This window comes from Coloeus monedula (assembly GCF_965178545.1).
Source record: "Coloeus monedula genome assembly, chromosome: 1".
Classification (NCBI taxonomy): domain Eukaryota; kingdom Metazoa; phylum Chordata; class Aves; order Passeriformes; family Corvidae; genus Coloeus; species Coloeus monedula.
In genome coordinates this window covers 158,545,713-158,563,330 of record NC_138781.1, presented here as the reverse complement: position 1 = coordinate 158,563,330, position 17,618 = coordinate 158,545,713, and the positions used below count along the sequence as shown (strand labels likewise).

Below are 17,618 nucleotides of genomic sequence, written 5' to 3'. Positions count from 1 at the left end.
CAGCTCTTGGGATGGAGATTCCCTTCTGCTCTCGGAGGAGCAGAACTACAGCTAAAACAGGCAAATAAAATAATCTTGGAGCTGGGGAGTGCGGGATTCCCAGCTTAAAAGTGCAGCACTGAATTTTGGGAAGGTTTTTATAGAGGCACCTGGAAAAAAGGCTCCAGCCCGGTTTTATTTGAGGGGAATCCTGCTCTGGATTTGAGGGGAATCTTGTGCTGGATTTGAGAGGAATCCTGCTCTGGATTTGAGGGGAATCTTGTGCTGGATTCAAGAGGAATATTGTGCTGGATTTGAGGGCAATCCTGTGATAGATTTGAGGACAATCCTGTGCTGGATTTTAGGAGAATCCTATTCCAACAGCACTGCAAATTCCACGTGTTTCTGTGCAAAGGGAGAAACCGCAGTGCTGGGTTAAGGTTGTAAAGAAGGGATTAGGTTTAGTCATCTTATAAAGATTTAATTTCTGGTCAAGAAGGGTGTTCTGGAATTTATTTCAGTGGGATAACTGAAGTGGAAGTGTTGTAGAATTTCTATGGGGAATATTTCCCCAGAAACTTGGGGCTTTGCACTTTTTTAAAATCGCTTTTCCCATCACTTTATGTTAATCACAATCATTTCTGAGATGTTTCTCAAAGCTTTTGGCCAACTCAAAATTCCACATTTAGTAACAACATCTGAATTTTACAGCTACTTTTTCATTACAGCACTTGTTTGATGAAAATCACATTTTTCCCCCAAAATAAACAATTGTTTGCCCTTCTCATGTGACAATTTCAACCAGGTTTAGAACAAGATAAGCAAAACATTCTCTTTTCCTTCTCCACTTCATTGTCAAGGGAAATAAATCTTTCCACCTCACCTTCCACTTTCACCTCCCGTTAAATCCCCTGCTACTCTTTCCAGAATCTCCCTGAATTTCATGAATTCCAAATTCTTGTAAACTGGGATTTAATCTTCTCCTTTGCCTTGGTTCTTCTCGTGTCCTCTGTGTCCTTCCTGCCCACATGGGCTCCTTTCATTCTGTCACCTGGCTCTGGCAAGGGACAAAATATCAGAGGGCCATATGGGACCAGCTGGAAGATTTCAGGAATATCTCACGGAAAATCTGTCAGGAATCCTACAATAAAGCCTTTAAGAAATCCAGTCTTGCCTTCTCCAAATCTCAGCAGCTTGCAGGAGACAGGGGATATTTTAGGGTTTGGCATGGATGAGAGTTTGAGGGAAGGGGAAAAAAAAGTAGCGCCTGAGCTGCTATTTCTGAACCTGACAGGGGATGCTGTCAGAGATAAATCCCAACGTGGGCTGGCTCTGGAACAGAACAGCAACTCCTTGGGATTGGAGCCCTCCAGATAGGCCCTGATAAACATGGATTTACCACTAAAAACTCATTAAATCTATTCTGGCTTGGGGAAAATAAAACATTTCGCAATATTTTGCGCTGGCATGGAGGGAGCTTTGTTTTCCTCCTGGCGGGTGCCTTGAGGAGGCTGAGGGAGCCAAACCTCACCCCTCCTCGGAGCTTTTTTGGGTAATTGCCACCTCTGTTCCAACTGAGTTTCGTGCTCTGCCTATTGGGAAAGCCAGAATTTCCTCACCTTACTCATGCAGGGCTCCAGAGGGACAATGTTTATAAGTCCAGTTTGGAGGTGTTGGAAAAACTGACTTCACGTCAGGAACCCAGCGTGCTTTCCCGGTGAGGTGATGGCTGGAAGTGGGTCATGTTGGAAGCCCAAAATATTCCATCGAGATGGGAATCTGAGCGAGTTGGAGATAAGGAAAAAGGGAATAAAGCAGATGGAGAGCAGCAAGGGGCAGAGGCGCTGGCAGAAGCTTTGGGGCATCTCCCACAGCTCCAAGGGTCACGCCAGAGGATCCAGCTGGACCTTTCCCGGGATTGTTGCCTCTGTTCCCGTGACTTGATGGCAGAAAGGCAACAGTGGGAGGGAAAAACAGCAACGATCCCAAGAAGATGGGAAAGGTTCTGATTTTATACAGGGAGATTGGATGAAAGACAATCTAAAGGAAAAAAGAAGGAGGAATAAAGAGCACAATCTGGGAATCCGATGGAATACTCCTGTTTGGCATTTCACAAATTCTCTTTTTCTGAAGACTTAATGAGTTGAGATCATTGCTCAGCCAACCCCTCCTTCTCCGTGCTTTAGTTGGTTTGTGTTTTCCTCCCTGACATTTATTTTTTCTGGTGAATTAGTGAAAAAATTCCCAGCTTGTTCCATGCCATGGGAGTGGGTGTTATTTCTATTTTTTAACATAAATTGTCATTTTTATTTACTCTGTGGATTTTATTTTCTAATAAGACAACATTTTCTCCTCATAAAAAATATCCCAGAACCATTTCTGATTTTGAACTGCTGCCTTAAACAGGAGGCAGAAAATGATGCCTGGTCCCCTATGAAAAGCAGAGGAAGGATTTTGCTCTTCTGATCTCACTGTCTTCACAATCCTGGGAGACATTTGGGAGAAGTTTCCATCCCAAATTCAATTTTAAATTTAAATTCCATCATTTCCATATGTGAAAGGACACGATCTTGGGGGATGCAGCCTGCTCTGAGACCTGGAAAGGAAAATCTTATTTTCCAGGGAAATTGCTTTGTTTTTGTGTTTTGCTTTCCCCCTCACTTCTCCAGAATTAGAAACAGTTGCAGAGTTCACGTCAGCTGGAGCAGCTGCGTTGTGAAACAACCAGGAAAAGGAGAAGTTCTAGGGGAAAACACACTCCCCTCCAGCTCTCCAAAAAAACGCCCTTCTCCGTACAAGCCCGGACACGCTGCTCCCAATTATCCATCATCTGACACAGCAGCCTCTGGTTATTATCTCCGGATCAAAGCAAACACTGCAGAGGTATAAAACCTGCCCTGCCTGAGTCCTGCTTATTTTGGAGGCTGCCAGACCTCTAAAGGATGAAGCTTTTCCTCCTGGTCGTGCTCGGCGTCGCCCTGTGCACGGAAAGTGGTGAGTTCCGAAAGGATTGCTTTGCACTGAACCCTCCCAGAGCTGGGGCATGGCTTTGATATTCCAGGATTTTGCAGCGTAGAGGGTGAAGCTGAAGGGTCATGAAGGAGTTATTCCAGGATAAGGAGACAGGGGATTTATCCCAACCAGAAGATGAAGGGATGATGAAGAGTGGGGGGGGGGGGGGGGGGGGTGAGATTCCTGCCTCAGATGATTCCTGCAGAGCCAGCCCAGCCCCTGGAATAGCTCAGTGGCAGCTGAGAGCCCTCAGGGCAGCTCCATGGGAATAGGGATATCCATGAGGGATACCCAGGGCAGGGATGGGGCAATAGGTGCAGTAAAACTCCAGATTTGACACCACAGCCTGATTTATTTACTTTTTAACTCACTTTTTATTGGCTGCACCTCAAACCATCATTACCTGAATTAACAGAGATGGCTGAGCCACAAGAAGGTGCAGTTCTGGCTCCCAGCTTTTCCTTGCTGCTTCCAGGTGCAACTTTGCTGATCACAGATTCCCTAAGGTTGGAAAAGACCTCTAAGATCCTGGAGTCTGATCTATTAGGAAAAATTTCATCCCTGAAAGGGTGCTCAAGCATCCAGGCTGCTCAGGGAAGCAGTGGAATCACATCCATGGAAGTGTTCAGAAAACATGTGGATGTGGTGCTCAGAGCCAGGGTTTAGTGGTGAACCTGGACTCGATGATCTTGGAGGTCTTTTCCAGCCTTAATGATTCCATGATTCCCAGTTGATCCCAGGTTTGGGATGGACATGCAGAGTCCCATTCTCATTCTGATAATTACCTGGGGGATTTTTTGGGAGAGCACTGGGAACCTACACCTCAATTTTTCTGGCTGGACTCTGCCAAGGACCACACCTTGTGCTTTGGGTCAGGCAGGGAACAGAGGATGCAGCCTGGACCATCCCTCTGTTTTAGGGGAATGGTTGATTCCCTCAGCTTGGGGGGCATTTGCCTGTTTGCAAACAGAATTTTTCCCAGGATTTGACCTGCAAATTCCTGGCCATTCTGGCCCTGGACTAACAGATCTCTTTGGCTCCCACTTAATTTGAGGATGGAAGTATTTGTATCGTTGGATTTCACAGGCTTGAAACTTGAAATTGTGCTCAAGTTGAGGATGTTAATGCCAATAAAAGGATCTTTTCCTGCAGCTTTACTCCCATTTTTTAAAAAGATCATGGAGTGAGACAGCAAATTCCTTGAGGAATGTTTCTCTTCAGTTAGAGCAGAAATCTTGGTGACTGTGGCGACATCCGAAGGCAGCCTGGATTAACTCCGGGTTTGCATCTGGAAGAAATAAAATTCCCTACCCCTCTCAGCTCTCGTTGCAAGAGATGCGCCAAGAAATTAAATAAAATTAAAGTGTTTTTCAATAGTTTGACCAAAATTGTCCTCCCTGACTTCAGGGTGTGCCAGTTTAAGAGCCAACCCCAGAGTCCTGCATTAAATGGTGAGTCAGAAACCTCTGGAGCATGGAGAGAGGTTGGAAAATTCCCCCTTGGATGGTGCTTCCCCCTTCTCCTGCCAAGAAGGCTCCCAGGGCAACTGGACTCTGAAATTAGGAGCTTTGGGAGGTTGGAATGAAACAGGAATTGGGCACATAACCAGCTCCACTGCTTCCTGCACTGATTCAGGAGGTTTTTCTGGGAATGGGCTTGGATTAAAGATGCTGCGTTTATTAAGGATTAAAGTGAGTTCTGTGTCTGGAAGATCCAGTTTGGAGGCTCAGTGTTTCTGTGAGGAAAGGGTGGTTCCTGCTGGGGTGGAGCTGAAATATTCCTGTGTAGAATTTGCACGTGAAAAGAGAATGAAGCCAAGCACTTTGGACAGGGGCAATCTAAAGGAATTAGACTTGAAAAAATAAATTTGGGCCTGAAAGGTCAGGACAATATTGAAGGCAAGAGCCAGATAGGACAAATGAAGGTTCTGGAGATGGGAATGACCGTGACAGGAAGCAAATTGCAATAGTCTGGATATGAAGTCAAAGAGAGCTGGGTGCCAAGTCTGAGGCTTTTAGAATGACCACAGGAGATGGGATCTGTGTTGTCTGGTGGCCTCTGCTCAATGCCAGTCAGTGAGGGACAACAGAGGAAGAGAAGGGAATGTGAGGGCTGTGAACCACAAGAGGAAAGGCCATGGAAAAAGAAGGGGCTGGAGTGGGAAAAGAAGGCAGAGTTTCCACACAGGCAGAGGAAGAATAGAGAATTAAAAGCAAAACTGATCGTGCCATCATGGACTGAGCTGGAGCCAGATCTGGGCTGGCAGGAGACTTAAGGAGCCTGTTTGGGCCAGAAGGGCTTGTCCAAGGTCAAACAAGGGCAGTGGAGAGGTTGGGACATTGCTGACAAAGGAGCCTGGGCAAGGGAGAGGAGTGAGGAAGATGAAGAGCAAGGAAGGCAAAGCTAAAAGACAAAGCTGCTGCAAGAATTAGCTGAGCATTAATTGCCCGTAGCCAGCGATAGTCTGGAAATGAGGATGAGTTTAATCCCTGGAGGGTGACATTGCAGCCAGATAAACGGATGAGGAGGAAATTCCCCTTATCATGCAAAGAACCCTTCCCCAAGGATCTCTTTGCTCTCAATGATGCTTCAGCCTCGTCGAGTGCCAGCTGTTCTCATTCACTGATTTTAGCAAAGCACTTTGCAGATGCAGAGTGTTCCAGCTGTGCACGTTTTGTGGAGTGAGGAAGTTGTTACCCATGGATGGCTGGAAAAAGGAATCCACTGCAGCCAAGGCAGGGATTTGCTGAGCCCGGCCTTCTACAGATCCAAGATTTTCCTCCTGACACAGGAGATCTCTGAAAATCATCCCAAATCATAGAAAGGTTTGGGTTGGAAGGGATCTTAAAAACCAATTAGTTTCAATACCCCCACGGGCAGGGACACCTTCCACTGTCCCAGGTTACTCCAAGACTCAGCCAACCTGGCCTTGAACACTTCCAGGGATGGGCCAGCCACAGATTCCCTGGTCCAGTGTCTCCATACAACAACCAGTGGCCAGAAACTGAGGCTTGGAGGAGCCAGGTTGGAAAGAAAACCCAAGAGCTTCACACTACAAGTGGTGGGAGACTGGGCTGCTCTTCCCAAAAACACAGTGGAGATGCCAGATGTTTTAATGGATTCGAGGGACAGTCGACCAAATACCCATAAGGGAGATCCCTGAATGTTCCTTAATGAGCAAATCACAGCTCTGGCAGCGATTTGAGCTTAATCTGGCTCCTGGAGAGTCCTTGGGGCCAAGTTTAACCTATGCAGGAATTTTTGGCCTGTGGACACTGGGCTTGACAGATCCTCCATCCACCCCGTTTTGTGCTCCTAGGGATATTCCCAGAGGTGACTGATGGATGTTTCTGGGCTTCTTTTTCAGCTTTCTCCCTGACCTGCTTCTCGTGCAAAGATGCAACTTCCAACATCCATTGTCTCAGCACCACCAAATGCTCGGAGAATGAGAAGTATTGTCTGACAACCTATTCCACCACAGGAACCGGTGAGTGTGGAGCGTTCCCAAGGCTCTGAGGACAAGGTGGGGCTCAGGTGGGGCTGACAGCTGAGCCTCCTCGCACCAGGAGCTGCGGTGGAGGAATTAGTGAGGATTTTAGCATGCAAAGAACAAATCTTGGGAAGGTGGGAACTCGGCATAGCCTGGGTCTGTTGCAACATATTGTAAAAATACTGCTTAAACTCAATTAAAATTAAGCACTGATGATTAAACACTCTCAGGACAGGGAGATTTTGGAATAAAAATAATTATTTTTATTATCCCTGCACAAACTCCTTGTCTCAACTCCAAGCTCAAGTTCATGCCCACGAGGTGGTGGAAATGGAAAGGGCCGGATGCTGTGGAAGGAGCGATCCCACGGCACGGTGCTGATGTTTTGCAATCTCGCATTGTACAAATAAGTCCCAAATTCTTGCCCTCAGCTGGCCCTGAAACTAGCAGAGGATTTGTAAGACCTGGAGGTGGTGTCCATAGGTCACACGCACACATATAATAATGAAAAGTGATGAAACCCAAGGGAAAACCCAACGGCACCAAGTGCAGAATAACAAATTCCCCGCGGGATTGCACAGCCAGGCTATGACTGAAACCTGCAAAAAAAAAAAAAATCCAAGATGAAAAACTGGACTTTTCCTGTTGTTTTCTCTCCCTCCCACTCCAGGCAACGACCGGAGCCAGCGAATTACCAAGAAATGTTCTGCATTTTGCCCAACCATTGACCTGAACATCGGCATAGCCGGAGTCGCCACCAGCTGCTGCGAGACCTCCTTGTGCAACATCAGCGGGGCCAGCAGCGTGAAAACCAGTTCCACCATCCTCACCCTGGGGGTCCTGGCCAGTCTCGCCTGCATCCTCAGGATGGGGTTTTGAGGGGTTTTTGCAGGGAAGGAGCTGCTTGGCTTTGCATGGCATGGTTCAAGCTGCGGTCCGTAAGGTGGGAATGCTGCCCTGTGCCTCCTACCTGGAAGGCCACATCCCATCAAGAGGTATTTTTGCTCTTTCCGCGCTCTGGCGACAACTCCAAATGATGTTTGGGAGAGAAAGGGATAGAATGGAGCCCTGCACATGCAGAATGGCCCCATGTGGTCACCATCTCTCCTACTCTTGGCATTTATAACTCTGTGCATTTTTTGCCTTTCATTTTATCCCCGCCATTCTCTTGTGCCATTTTTTACCCATTTTCCACCCTGTATCATTTTGCTCTGAGAAAGCCTTCAATATTCCAGTTGTTAAACAGAAACTGGGCACAATAAAGTGTTATTTTATTCTATTGTGTGGCTGCGTGGTGTGGCACATTGGGCGTAGCTACTGGATGTATCCATGTTATGGGACAAAAGCAGAGGCGTTCGCCTGCAAGTTGAATGGGAATAATGCTGAAATATATTAAAATTACTTTGCATTCACTTCAGGAAGCCTCTCCCCAGATTTTATTTTTCTGCACTGGCACAAATGGCATTTTTGCGACTCCATTTCGGAATAAACTGAATTCTATTTGACTTCCTTTCAATTCCTCTCCTGGGGCAGCTGCCTGGAAGGAAATGGCTCTTGAGTTCTCCAGGAAACAGAGGGGGCAAGGCAGGGCCTGATGGGAAAGGATTTTGAGAATTTTCATTAAACTGGTTTAAGATCTTCCAGTGGAAATTCCCTTAGAAGCATTAGGATTATTTAGAAAAGGGAGAAAAGTATTTTGCGTGGTGCTTAAAGAAAAATCGTAGGAAAAGACAGATGGTTTCTGGTAAGAAACCTGGAATTTTTCAGACTCATCTATGAAGAAATATTAACACTGCAAATAAATCTTTTATGTTAGCTCATCGAGTTAAAATTGAAGGGACTCATTACCCTGCTCTGACCCTCCTTGTGGATAATCTTAGGAATAAGAGGTTTGCTCACTCCGACCCTTCCAGGGAGGCTGAACTGCTTTCTCCTGGGATGAAAGAGCTCTCCACAGGGATCATCCTGAGGAAGATCTCCCAGGGTAATGAGTTGGGTGCAGCTCACCCAGCTGGTTTTCCCTTTGTAGACTCCTTGCAAAGCTCCATGTTCTGCTCATTCCGACGGGTATTTTCCAGGAGCAGAAGAAACACAACGCTCGGGAACGGCCACATCTTTATTCTTTACAACAGCTTTGCAGAGGAAACGTGGCCTCATGGCTCCAGCTCCTCCCATCTGCTCTTACCCCTTCCTGCCCACCTTCCTCCCATCCACATCCAACCCCAGTTCTGCATTCCCTGGCTTTTTTCTCTCCCAGACTTCCTCGTTGGCTTCTTCCTCCAGTCTTACTTTGGAGGAAGTCTTTTTCCATCCAAACTCTATTTCCTTGCCTCAGCTCATTGTTTCCTCCTCGATGTAAATGCAAAGTTGGCCAAGGGTACTTCGATTTTGGCCATGAGTCCATTCTTCCCATGGATTTTATTGCCTATCCCAACTGAACTGGCTCCATCCATCTGCCCAATTTATTCTCCTCACCCTGTGTTCCTTCCTGCCAAATTTAGGGATATTCAAGTGACACAGATCCAAAAACCCCGAACAAACCAATTCTGTGACCTTGGCTGGCCATATTCTGCCCCACACGCTGATCGTAACAGAATAACAACTGAACTATTTGGAATAATCTTTGTCCTGTGCTATCCACAGGTTTAGGATTCCTTAGGGACAATGGCTGGCACAGGGAAAGGTCAAGATGGGGCTGGTACGGCCTCAGGTCTTGTTCTGCTGAGCTTGGGAGTCCAGACCTGCCCTTGGCAGCCAGGTTTAAAATAAGGTCATGTCTTGAGCTGCTTGAACTTGGCAGGTGCCTCTGTTTTGGGGTGGGAAGGATCCTGGCATGGCAAAGGGGATGGAAGCACGTGGGACACCCCTGGCTATGGCTGCTGCATGGAAAAGTTATAAATAGCTCTGGGAATCCAGAAGTGCCATCCCTAAGGGAGCAGCTCCATCCTGGCTACCTCCTTCTTGCCGGATTTCCCCCTGATCCCATAGGCTTTTCCCTAGTGCCCAACAAAATGCATCCATGTGCTCCAAAGCCGACCCACATCCCAGAGTCCTTATCTGGAGGTGGGAGCAGCAACTTCCCTGAGGCACAGGAGGTCCTAAAAACACGAGAGCTCCCATAGTGAACCCTCCCCTCGAAATGTTGTGTAAGAGGAGACTCTGCCAGCCTTCCCGAGAAATCCCGATTGACACCTCCCACACAGGTGCTGCTCCCTAATTCCAAATCCTTCCATCACCTCGGGTTTCTGGTGCCTCCCATGGCTGCACACTCCTCACATGGGAGCACTGAGCTGCCCCAGGAGCAGAGACATCTGCAATGCCTGAAGGGCTTTTGGGAAGGAGACGGGAGTCTCATTCCAATAGCTGGGATTGCTCCTGGGAGGTAACTGCCTCTCTGTCCCTGTGGATTATATAAAACTCATTTTTCAGAGCTCTGACTCACTGCACCAGAACCTGGGTCAGCCAAGGAGGCCTTTCCCTGCCTACATGAGGCATCTGCAGGAGGTGCTTTAACTTTGGCCCTTCTTTTCCCTCTCTCAGGGCTTTCCCACCATTGGGTTTGAAGGATCTGTGCTGCCTTTAGTTCTCCTTGAATAATTCCCCTCCCTTTTCCTTCATGACATGAAATTTCTCTCCCTTTTCCCTGTTTATTTGCCCAGATCCAATACAGTGCCTCAATGTCAAAGCAAGAGACAGGCTGGATGCAAGAGACCAAAGCAAGGCCCCCACTGGGTCTAAAAATCTTCTGGAAGCCATGGAAAGGGACAAAAGCAACCCTTTTCCCAAAGCTGACTGCTGCTCTCTTGTCATGGAGCCAAATCATGGCTCCAATTTGAGTCCATTGCCAACTCATGGCTCCAATTTGAGATCCACTTTAATTTTCCCAAAAGGATAATGATAAGATTACTCCAGAGAGGTGACTCAGCTTCCTTGTTTTTTTTTTTTTTTCCTGTCTTCCTCAATATTACTCCTCACTTGGTATCCCTGCTCCAGGCCCTCCTCCAAGCATGAATCCCGGGGACCAGGAGACACCCTCTCCATGCTGGATCCTTGAGTGATGCCTCTGAGTGCTTTTGAGTTTTGTAATCTGTCCTGTTGGGAAATAAATCTCTTTTACAGCTCTCCATGCACTGGGAAGAGGGAATGCTCCAGCATTCCAAGGTACCTTAGAACCACGGTACTAAAGAAGACATTCATGTCCTGGAGACAGCTCCCAGAAAACACAGAAAATCCCATTTCCAACCCAAATTTCTCTCCTTTGTACATATTTGTTGGATGTGCTGGGAATGTTTTAGCCTCACTGCTCCTTCCAAGTCAAAGTCAAAGTCAAAATCGACTTGAGCTGATCCTATTCCCAGAAGGTTCATGTGGGAATAAAATAGATGTTGGAAGAGTCAACAAAGCCAGGCTGGATGGGGCTTGGAGCAACCTGGGATAGTGGAAGGTGTCCCTGCCCATGGCAGGGGGTTGGGCCAAGGTGATTTTTAAGGTCCCTTCCAACCAACGCAGTGTATGATTCCTCAGAAATCAACATGAGCAGGGATAAGAAAGGGGAAAGGAATAAACACAACAAGTCTATGGGATAAATAAGACTAAAAATAAGGGAAAAAATGGTTCCTTCCTTTCACCCTCATTGCAAAACGCCAGCAAGGAGCCACACCCACTAATTAGGAAGAAAAACCTGTTTATAAAACACTTCAGCAGAAGACCAAGTTGTCCTGAGTGAAGCACAAGGCTCGATTTGATCATCACCACGTCCCCGCTGACCTCACCAACCTCCAAAGCCAGGGAATGTCTATTTGGACACAGGGCTTGAACAACTCTGGAATTCACCACCTGATGACATTATCCCAGGACAGATCAGGAGGGCCTGAAAAAAGTGTCAGACAATCACATGGATCAGGAAATCATCCAGTGTTGGAATGATTCATATTAGATAAAAATACCCTGCTGATGGCTACATCCAGGGAATTGCCTGCAAAGTTATTCCATAATTGCCAGAAAAAGCAGGGTTTGACAATATTTTCTTTCTGCTCTCCAGGACTAATCTTGTTTTAGAAGAAGCTCTGTGGACTTGGCAGCTCAAGCTCTTGTAAGATGCATCTTGAACGAGGGTCTCTATCCCAGACTGCCAGAAACAGATTTTAAGGAATTCAGAGGAGAGGAGCAACACAGAGGAATAAAAGCAAAAGGATTGATTTAAGAGGAGAGATTGAAAACATGACACTCGGAGGGACGGCTCTTTCCAGAGCAGAGCTGCAATTCCAGGGTGCCAATTTGTGGGCTTGGAAACAGAGGCCTGATTTCGAGAAACTGTGGGGCGTGGAGAAAAGCAGCTCCTCTAAAGAATCCCTGGACAGCAGCAAAACTTCATTAAATCAAAATTGTACAAGGTATTTGAGGATTACAAGCAGGAAAAGAGCAAGTAGAGGGATTAACCAGGGGAAAATTGATAAAGAAATGAAGGCTGACGTGAAAATTTGAGGAAAATCTTCTGTTTAACCAACCATTAGCTAATTCAACTTGGTGTAAAACACACTGATTTTATTTGAGCTAAACCAGCTTAGGCCAGCTCAGAGGCTGAGGCTGGTGCTGTTGGATAATTAAAGCCAATGAACGGTACAAACCCTGGAACATCACGTGCTGTCTATGCAAAGGGATTAGAAAAATTCATTCCTAGGACTATCTCCCCATGCCTCCAGGCTCTGCTTTCATCAGAGCAGCAGCTCTGGAAGGAAGGAAAGGGAGACATTCAGAGGAGGAGAGAGCAGATCCCAACTTCCCATCACTCATATAACCGGAAGAGCAAGAAACGTGTGGCTGAAAGGGCTTTTCCCCAAGGTGCCAGCCCGTTCCAAGGGCTCCAGCATGGAAAACTCCCACAGGAACATTCCACACCCTTGGGTTGATTTCATGTCCACATGCGAGCCATGGGGAACCTGTAAAACTGCTGCTGTTGGGCTGGGGTATAAAACCTGCCCTCCAAACAGCTTCCCAGTCCTGCTGGGAGGATCTGCTGGAGATGAGGACTCCTCTTGTCACCTTGCTGGTTGCTGTCCTGTGTGTGGAACAAGGTGAGCCTCTCATGCTGCTCCTACTTAAGACAAGGATTAGAGGGAAGATGGTGACAATTTTCCATTTTAGAGGGCTGTCAGCAACTTGGCAGTGTTGTGATGGTGTCACCAATGTCCTTTTGCACCTCAATCAGTGATTTGATGCAGAAATAGGAATCTGATGAATTAATTCTTCTTTCCAGTGGTAGAGCTCTGGTGGTGCTGGATGCCAGGTTAAATCCACACAGCAGTCTTTGGATCTTCCAAAAGGAGGCAAGTTGGAAGTGACAGCATAACAAAGTGGTTTTTTCCTTAAAAATTTCATGTTTGGGGTATTTTAGAGACTTTTATGCTTTGCTGCTTCCTCCCTTGTAGTGGTTTGCCACGTGTCTTCCCAGGAAATGCAACAGTGGGAATTTTTGTAGATTAAATCTGCAACAGAGGCGAAAGAACTTTTCATGTTAAAGGCGTCCCGCTCCCAAAGGGAAGGCTGAGTGTTGTCCTCCTTCTGGGAGTGAGACACACATGTTGCTCCATCACTCCTGGCACGTGGGAATGACGACTGGAGTGCCAAAATTTTCCCCACACCTGATGGTTTCCCAGAAACCATGATACGAATCTGGTTGAGAAAGAGACATCTAATTAATCAATTATTGCTGATGTATCAACCCCCTACTCCTAAATCCTTTGAAATGGTTCTCCAGCGTGCCTGGAAAAGCAGGAGCTTTGGCCAGTTTTCGGGTGAGAAAATGACTATTCAATCTTGAAAAAAAAATGGATTTTGTGCCCACCATTCCTGGTTGAAGCAACATAACAGGGACAGAAGAGAATTTTCAATGGCAACGTTCTCAGTGTGACCCAGGATGAAGTGGAAAGCTCACAGAGATCCAGGAGCACAGGTTCATGGTGGGATTCCTTACTGGTGACACTTTATATTGGCATCAGATTCCCAATGGATTTAAGGACAGGCTTTTACACAGCACCTTTCTGTGGCCCAGCCTAGATCAAAAATAAGAGATTGCAGCTTTCTGGCCTAAAACTGGGACAAAGGAAAATGTGGAAACTGTCATTTGATCCTTCTTATGTATCCTGGGTCTCATCCAAGACCCTAATGACCAAATTTTGGTCAAAACTCTTGATCTCTCAGCCAACCAAAGAGGGTCTTTCGCCTTTTCCATCCATGTTCAACTGTTACGGATATTTTTTGTCCAGCAGAGATCCTAAAAGGTCTTGATCCTTTTCATAGAATCACAGATTCACTAAGGGTGGAAAAGACCTCTAAGGTCATGAAGTCCTTGCTGCAATGTTGGACAAAATCAGGCAAATGTTTGTTTAAGGTGTCCCTGAAAGTTTCCAACAAGGAAGATTCCACAGCCTGGAACTGCTCAGAGACTCTCGTCCCTTTAGGAATTTAGTTTTAAGCCAGCCTTTAAGATCTCTCAGCATCTCTTTTTGTACTGTTCTCCCATATTCCCACCATGGGACACATAAAACATTTTATTACTTTCTTCTTTGCTGCCTATTTTTTCTTGCATGAAGAAGATTCCTGTGACTTTCCTCAGCATATTCTCATTTTCAACAAACAAACTAAACCCTTCCAACCTTTTCTACAAGATCACATTTCCAAGATCTCTGACCTTTCCTCCTCCCTCTCCTCTGGTCCCTCTCCAAACACTCTGCATAGTTTTGGAAGTGCCACAGAGAGATTTGGGCACTGGGGTTCCAGCTGAGGCCTTGCCTGGGTGGAAAGGCCACTTTGCATATCTTGCACATGACATTTCTGCCCGTGTCCCCTTGGGTGACGTCTGTTTCCATGGCTGGAATGTGACACTGTTGACTCCTGCTGTTGTCACTGTGGTTCCGATCCCGTTGTTTGTCACCCTACATTTAAGTGTCTCAGTTTTATCTAAAAGTCATTTATTTCTCTTTTTTATTTTTATTTATTTCTCTTTACTGAGTGCACTCACTCTGTTTTCACTCTTTTATTGCATATATCTATCAAAATCCTTTAAATTCAGAGAATCATGGAGTGGTTTGGAAGGGATCTTAAAGATCAGCTCATTCCAGCCCCTGCCATGGGCAGGGACACCTTCCACTATCCCATCCAACCTGGCCTGGAACACTTCCAGGGATCCAGGGGCAGCCACAGCTTCTCTGGGCAACCTGTGCCAGGGCCTCACCACCCTCACAGGGAACAATTTCTTCCATTGCTCCAGTTGGTTTGACCAATAATCCTTGGGAATCACCCTCTGAGGGTGTTTTCGTGTCTGGCTTTGCAACCATTCCCTGGCATTTTCACCAGCTCGTGTTTCCTGGGCTCGCTCGTGAATAACATCATTCAAGGTTGTGTCAAAAATTCCTTAAAACCTCACTGAATCTCCTCTACTCTGTACATGAAAATTCAACTTCTTTCAGAGGTGAATGAAGCAAGAAAGCCACACAGGATCAACAGTTGATGACTTTTTCCTTTCCTTCTATCAGAAACTTCTCGTTTCATGGTGTGACCTTCACTGTCCTTCCGCTCCCTCACTGCCAACTTCTTATCAGGCAAAGCTGCGCTCACAGGGACGTGTCCTTTAGTTGTTTTTGCCCTTTCCAAAGTGACAGACTGTCCCCAGACTCAGCAGGAAATCAGCCAGCATTTGGGATTGTTTCCCTCCAAAAATTAGCCGTGTGTTTAAAGAAACTCAACCACAAAACCTCACACTTCGCTCTGGATGATTTCACGAACTCAGAACCCAACCACCATAAAACCTTTCAATCTGCCTGGGTGGAGAGTGCTCTGCACGTATTTTGGGATGTTTTATCACCCAGGCTGTGGTTTTGCTCTTCTTCCTCTTTTTACTACTTCCAAGAGGCTTTCTAGAGGTCTTTCCTACCATGTTCTGGTTCTGAGGGCAGGAACAGAGATTTTTGACAGGAAACACAACTCACCACTGCGTGACCTTCCTGTCAGTCAACTGCCACTGTTGCAGATGTATGAATTATCTTACCAAATCTGTCTTTAGCACTTCAACCAAGCTTTTGGTTAAGATTTTCCATTCATTCCCTATTTTATGCTAAAAACAGAAGTTTCACAGAGCATCTGAGGGCTCTCATCAGACTTCCTAGAACTGAGGTTAGTCCAGTTCAGAGACGTTCAAGCACAAAAAAAGAGATGTGACAGCAGTCTCTGAGCCAGACTAAAGAGAAGTAGGACACTGGGCATTGTCCACCTCCTCAAAATGCTCCAGGCATCTTTAAATTCTCCCTGCCAAGCCCTGCCCAGGAGAAACCCTGAGTAGTAATTGGTAATTCCTGTGGCCGAGCCCTCAGGACAGAGCCGCTATGGCTCAGCAATAATCTCCATCACAAAAGCCCCCAAATCCTTGGATTCCACTCACATCTCCTGCTCCCAGGGATTGCAAGCAGATCGATAACACTTCGAAGCCTGAGCCAGAGGAGACAGAGAGGGATTTAGCGCTGCTGCCACGGGTCAGGGGATAAAGAAAGTCACTGGTCATTCCCACAAAAACATTCCTCAGACTGTAGCGAGGGAAATGGATCTCTCTGCACTGGAGCTTTTGTGGTTTTTAAACCTTGTAATGTGCTTTTTCCCTTCCCCCCCCCCTCCCCCCAGTTTATCCATTCATGTGCTACACCTGCCAAGAACAGGAGTCCAACAAGGACTGTTTGACCATTTCCATGTGTGCCAAGGAGGAGAAACACTGTGTGACCATCCGGAAGGACGTCGGGACAAGTAGGTTTGGGAACAGCACCTTGTTTGTTTTGTAGGAGAGCAGTCCCAGGAATGGGATTTCATCCCACTATAGGAACAACAGGCCTTGACGGCCAACTTTTAGGAGACATTGACCTTGTGGTTCCTTACTGCAGTGTCCAGAGACACTTGATATTCCTGCTGGGCATTGGGGAAATGCTGAGGACACACAGAGCAGCACCAGGGAGTGGATTCACACCTGGATCTGTGCATGTTCCACTCCCAGAGTTGTTTTTGAGAAGGGTTTTGGCCAAACCTCACCATGGCTGACTGCCTATGCCAAGCACAATCCTTCAGGTCTGTCCTGGGGGCTCTGTGCCCTCAAAGACCTCCACATACTCTTATGCCAAATCTCAGGTCACGCAGAACATTCCCCTTGGGTTTATGTTGTAGGAAAAACCATCCTGGTGGGAATGACCCAGCCTGAGCATCACTTCAGGCAGCTGGAACTGAAAGCCACCCACAGGTGCTAATTCCACTTTAGGATTGACAAAACATGGAGCCCAGAGAAGTCCTGGTTGGACTTGATGATCTTAAAGGCCTTTCCAAACCTTACCAGTTCTAGGATTGTATGAAACTGTGGATGCCCCATCCCTGGAAGTGTCCAAGGCCAGGCTGGACGGAGCTCTGAGTAATCTGGTCTGGTGGGAGGTGTCCCTGCCCATGGATGATCTTGAAGCTCCCTTCCAACCCAAACCACTCCATGATTCTATGATTAATTCCATGAAATTCGCCTTGAGCATTAATGCCTGCCCTTCCTTTACTCACCAAAACAGATCTAGCCACAAAAATATTTAAATAATGCTTTTTCATCCTCCTTTTTCTTCTCCCCCCCCCCTTTTTTTCCTGCACTAGAGCCCAACAAGCCTAAATACCTCATCTCCAAGATGTGTTCTGCAACGTGTCCAGCAACAGGTCAGCAACAAACCCAGAGCTCCCAGAATGTTTCCTGCTGTGAGAAACCCTTGTGCAATGTGAATGGAGTCAGCAGCCGGCACAGCAGCCACGGAGTGATGTCGCTGGGTGTCCTGGCCAGCGTCACTTACATCTTTGCATACGGATTGTGATGGGTCTGGAAGAGCTCCCCATGATGGCTGAAATAAAAGTATTGTTCTGGGATAATTTCTGCTCTCAAAGATTCATGTTTTGTGGTTGAGCTTCCCCTGGGATCTTCGAGAGAGCCTGGATAAGGCAGGTGCTGAACTCCCATTGATTTCCTGAGCCTACTTGAATCCGAAGTGTCCCCAGACATCCAACTCGCCTAAGAAAACACATAAAAAATGGCCTTTTTGACATGTTCAAACTTCAAATCATTATTGCTCTGAGG

The 17,618-nt window shown here is 46.6% G+C and overlaps 2 protein-coding genes across 2 annotated transcripts; both read left to right on the top strand.

The window, feature by feature from the left end:
- The first annotated feature begins 2,805 nt into the window (after nt 1-2,805).
- Nucleotides 2,806-7,758, top strand: LOC309580877 (lymphocyte antigen 6E-like). Its single transcript, XM_082295137.1, has 3 exons — nt 2,806-2,973; nt 6,359-6,478; nt 7,152-7,758. Exons 1-3 carry the CDS (start codon nt 2,922-2,924, stop codon nt 7,358-7,360), a joined length of 381 nt encoding a protein of 126 aa, XP_082151263.1. The 5' UTR covers nt 2,806-2,921; the 3' UTR covers nt 7,361-7,758.
- Nucleotides 7,759-12,503: 4,745 nt separating this feature from the next.
- LOC309578974 (lymphocyte antigen 6E-like) lies at nt 12,504-17,358 on the top strand (the record flags this gene model as incomplete). The annotated part of the gene is made up of 3 exons (XM_082291959.1): nt 12,504-12,555; nt 16,154-16,273; nt 17,147-17,358. 3 exons carry the CDS (start codon nt 12,504-12,506, stop codon nt 17,356-17,358), a joined length of 384 nt encoding a protein of 127 aa, XP_082148085.1.
- Nucleotides 17,359-17,618: the final 260 nt, after the last annotated feature.

Coding starts and splice junctions, on each gene's coding strand:
- LOC309580877 (XM_082295137.1), top strand. CDS start 2,922: ATGAAGCTTTTCCTCCTGGTCGTGCTCGGCGTCGCCCTGTGCACGGAA. Junction 2,974..6,358: donor CGCCCTGTGCACGGAAAGTG/GTGAGTTCCGAA, acceptor CTTCTTTTTCAG/CTTTCTCCCTGACCTGCTTC. Junction 6,479..7,151: donor CTATTCCACCACAGGAACCG/GTGAGTGTGGAG, acceptor CTCCCACTCCAG/GCAACGACCGGAGCCAGCGA.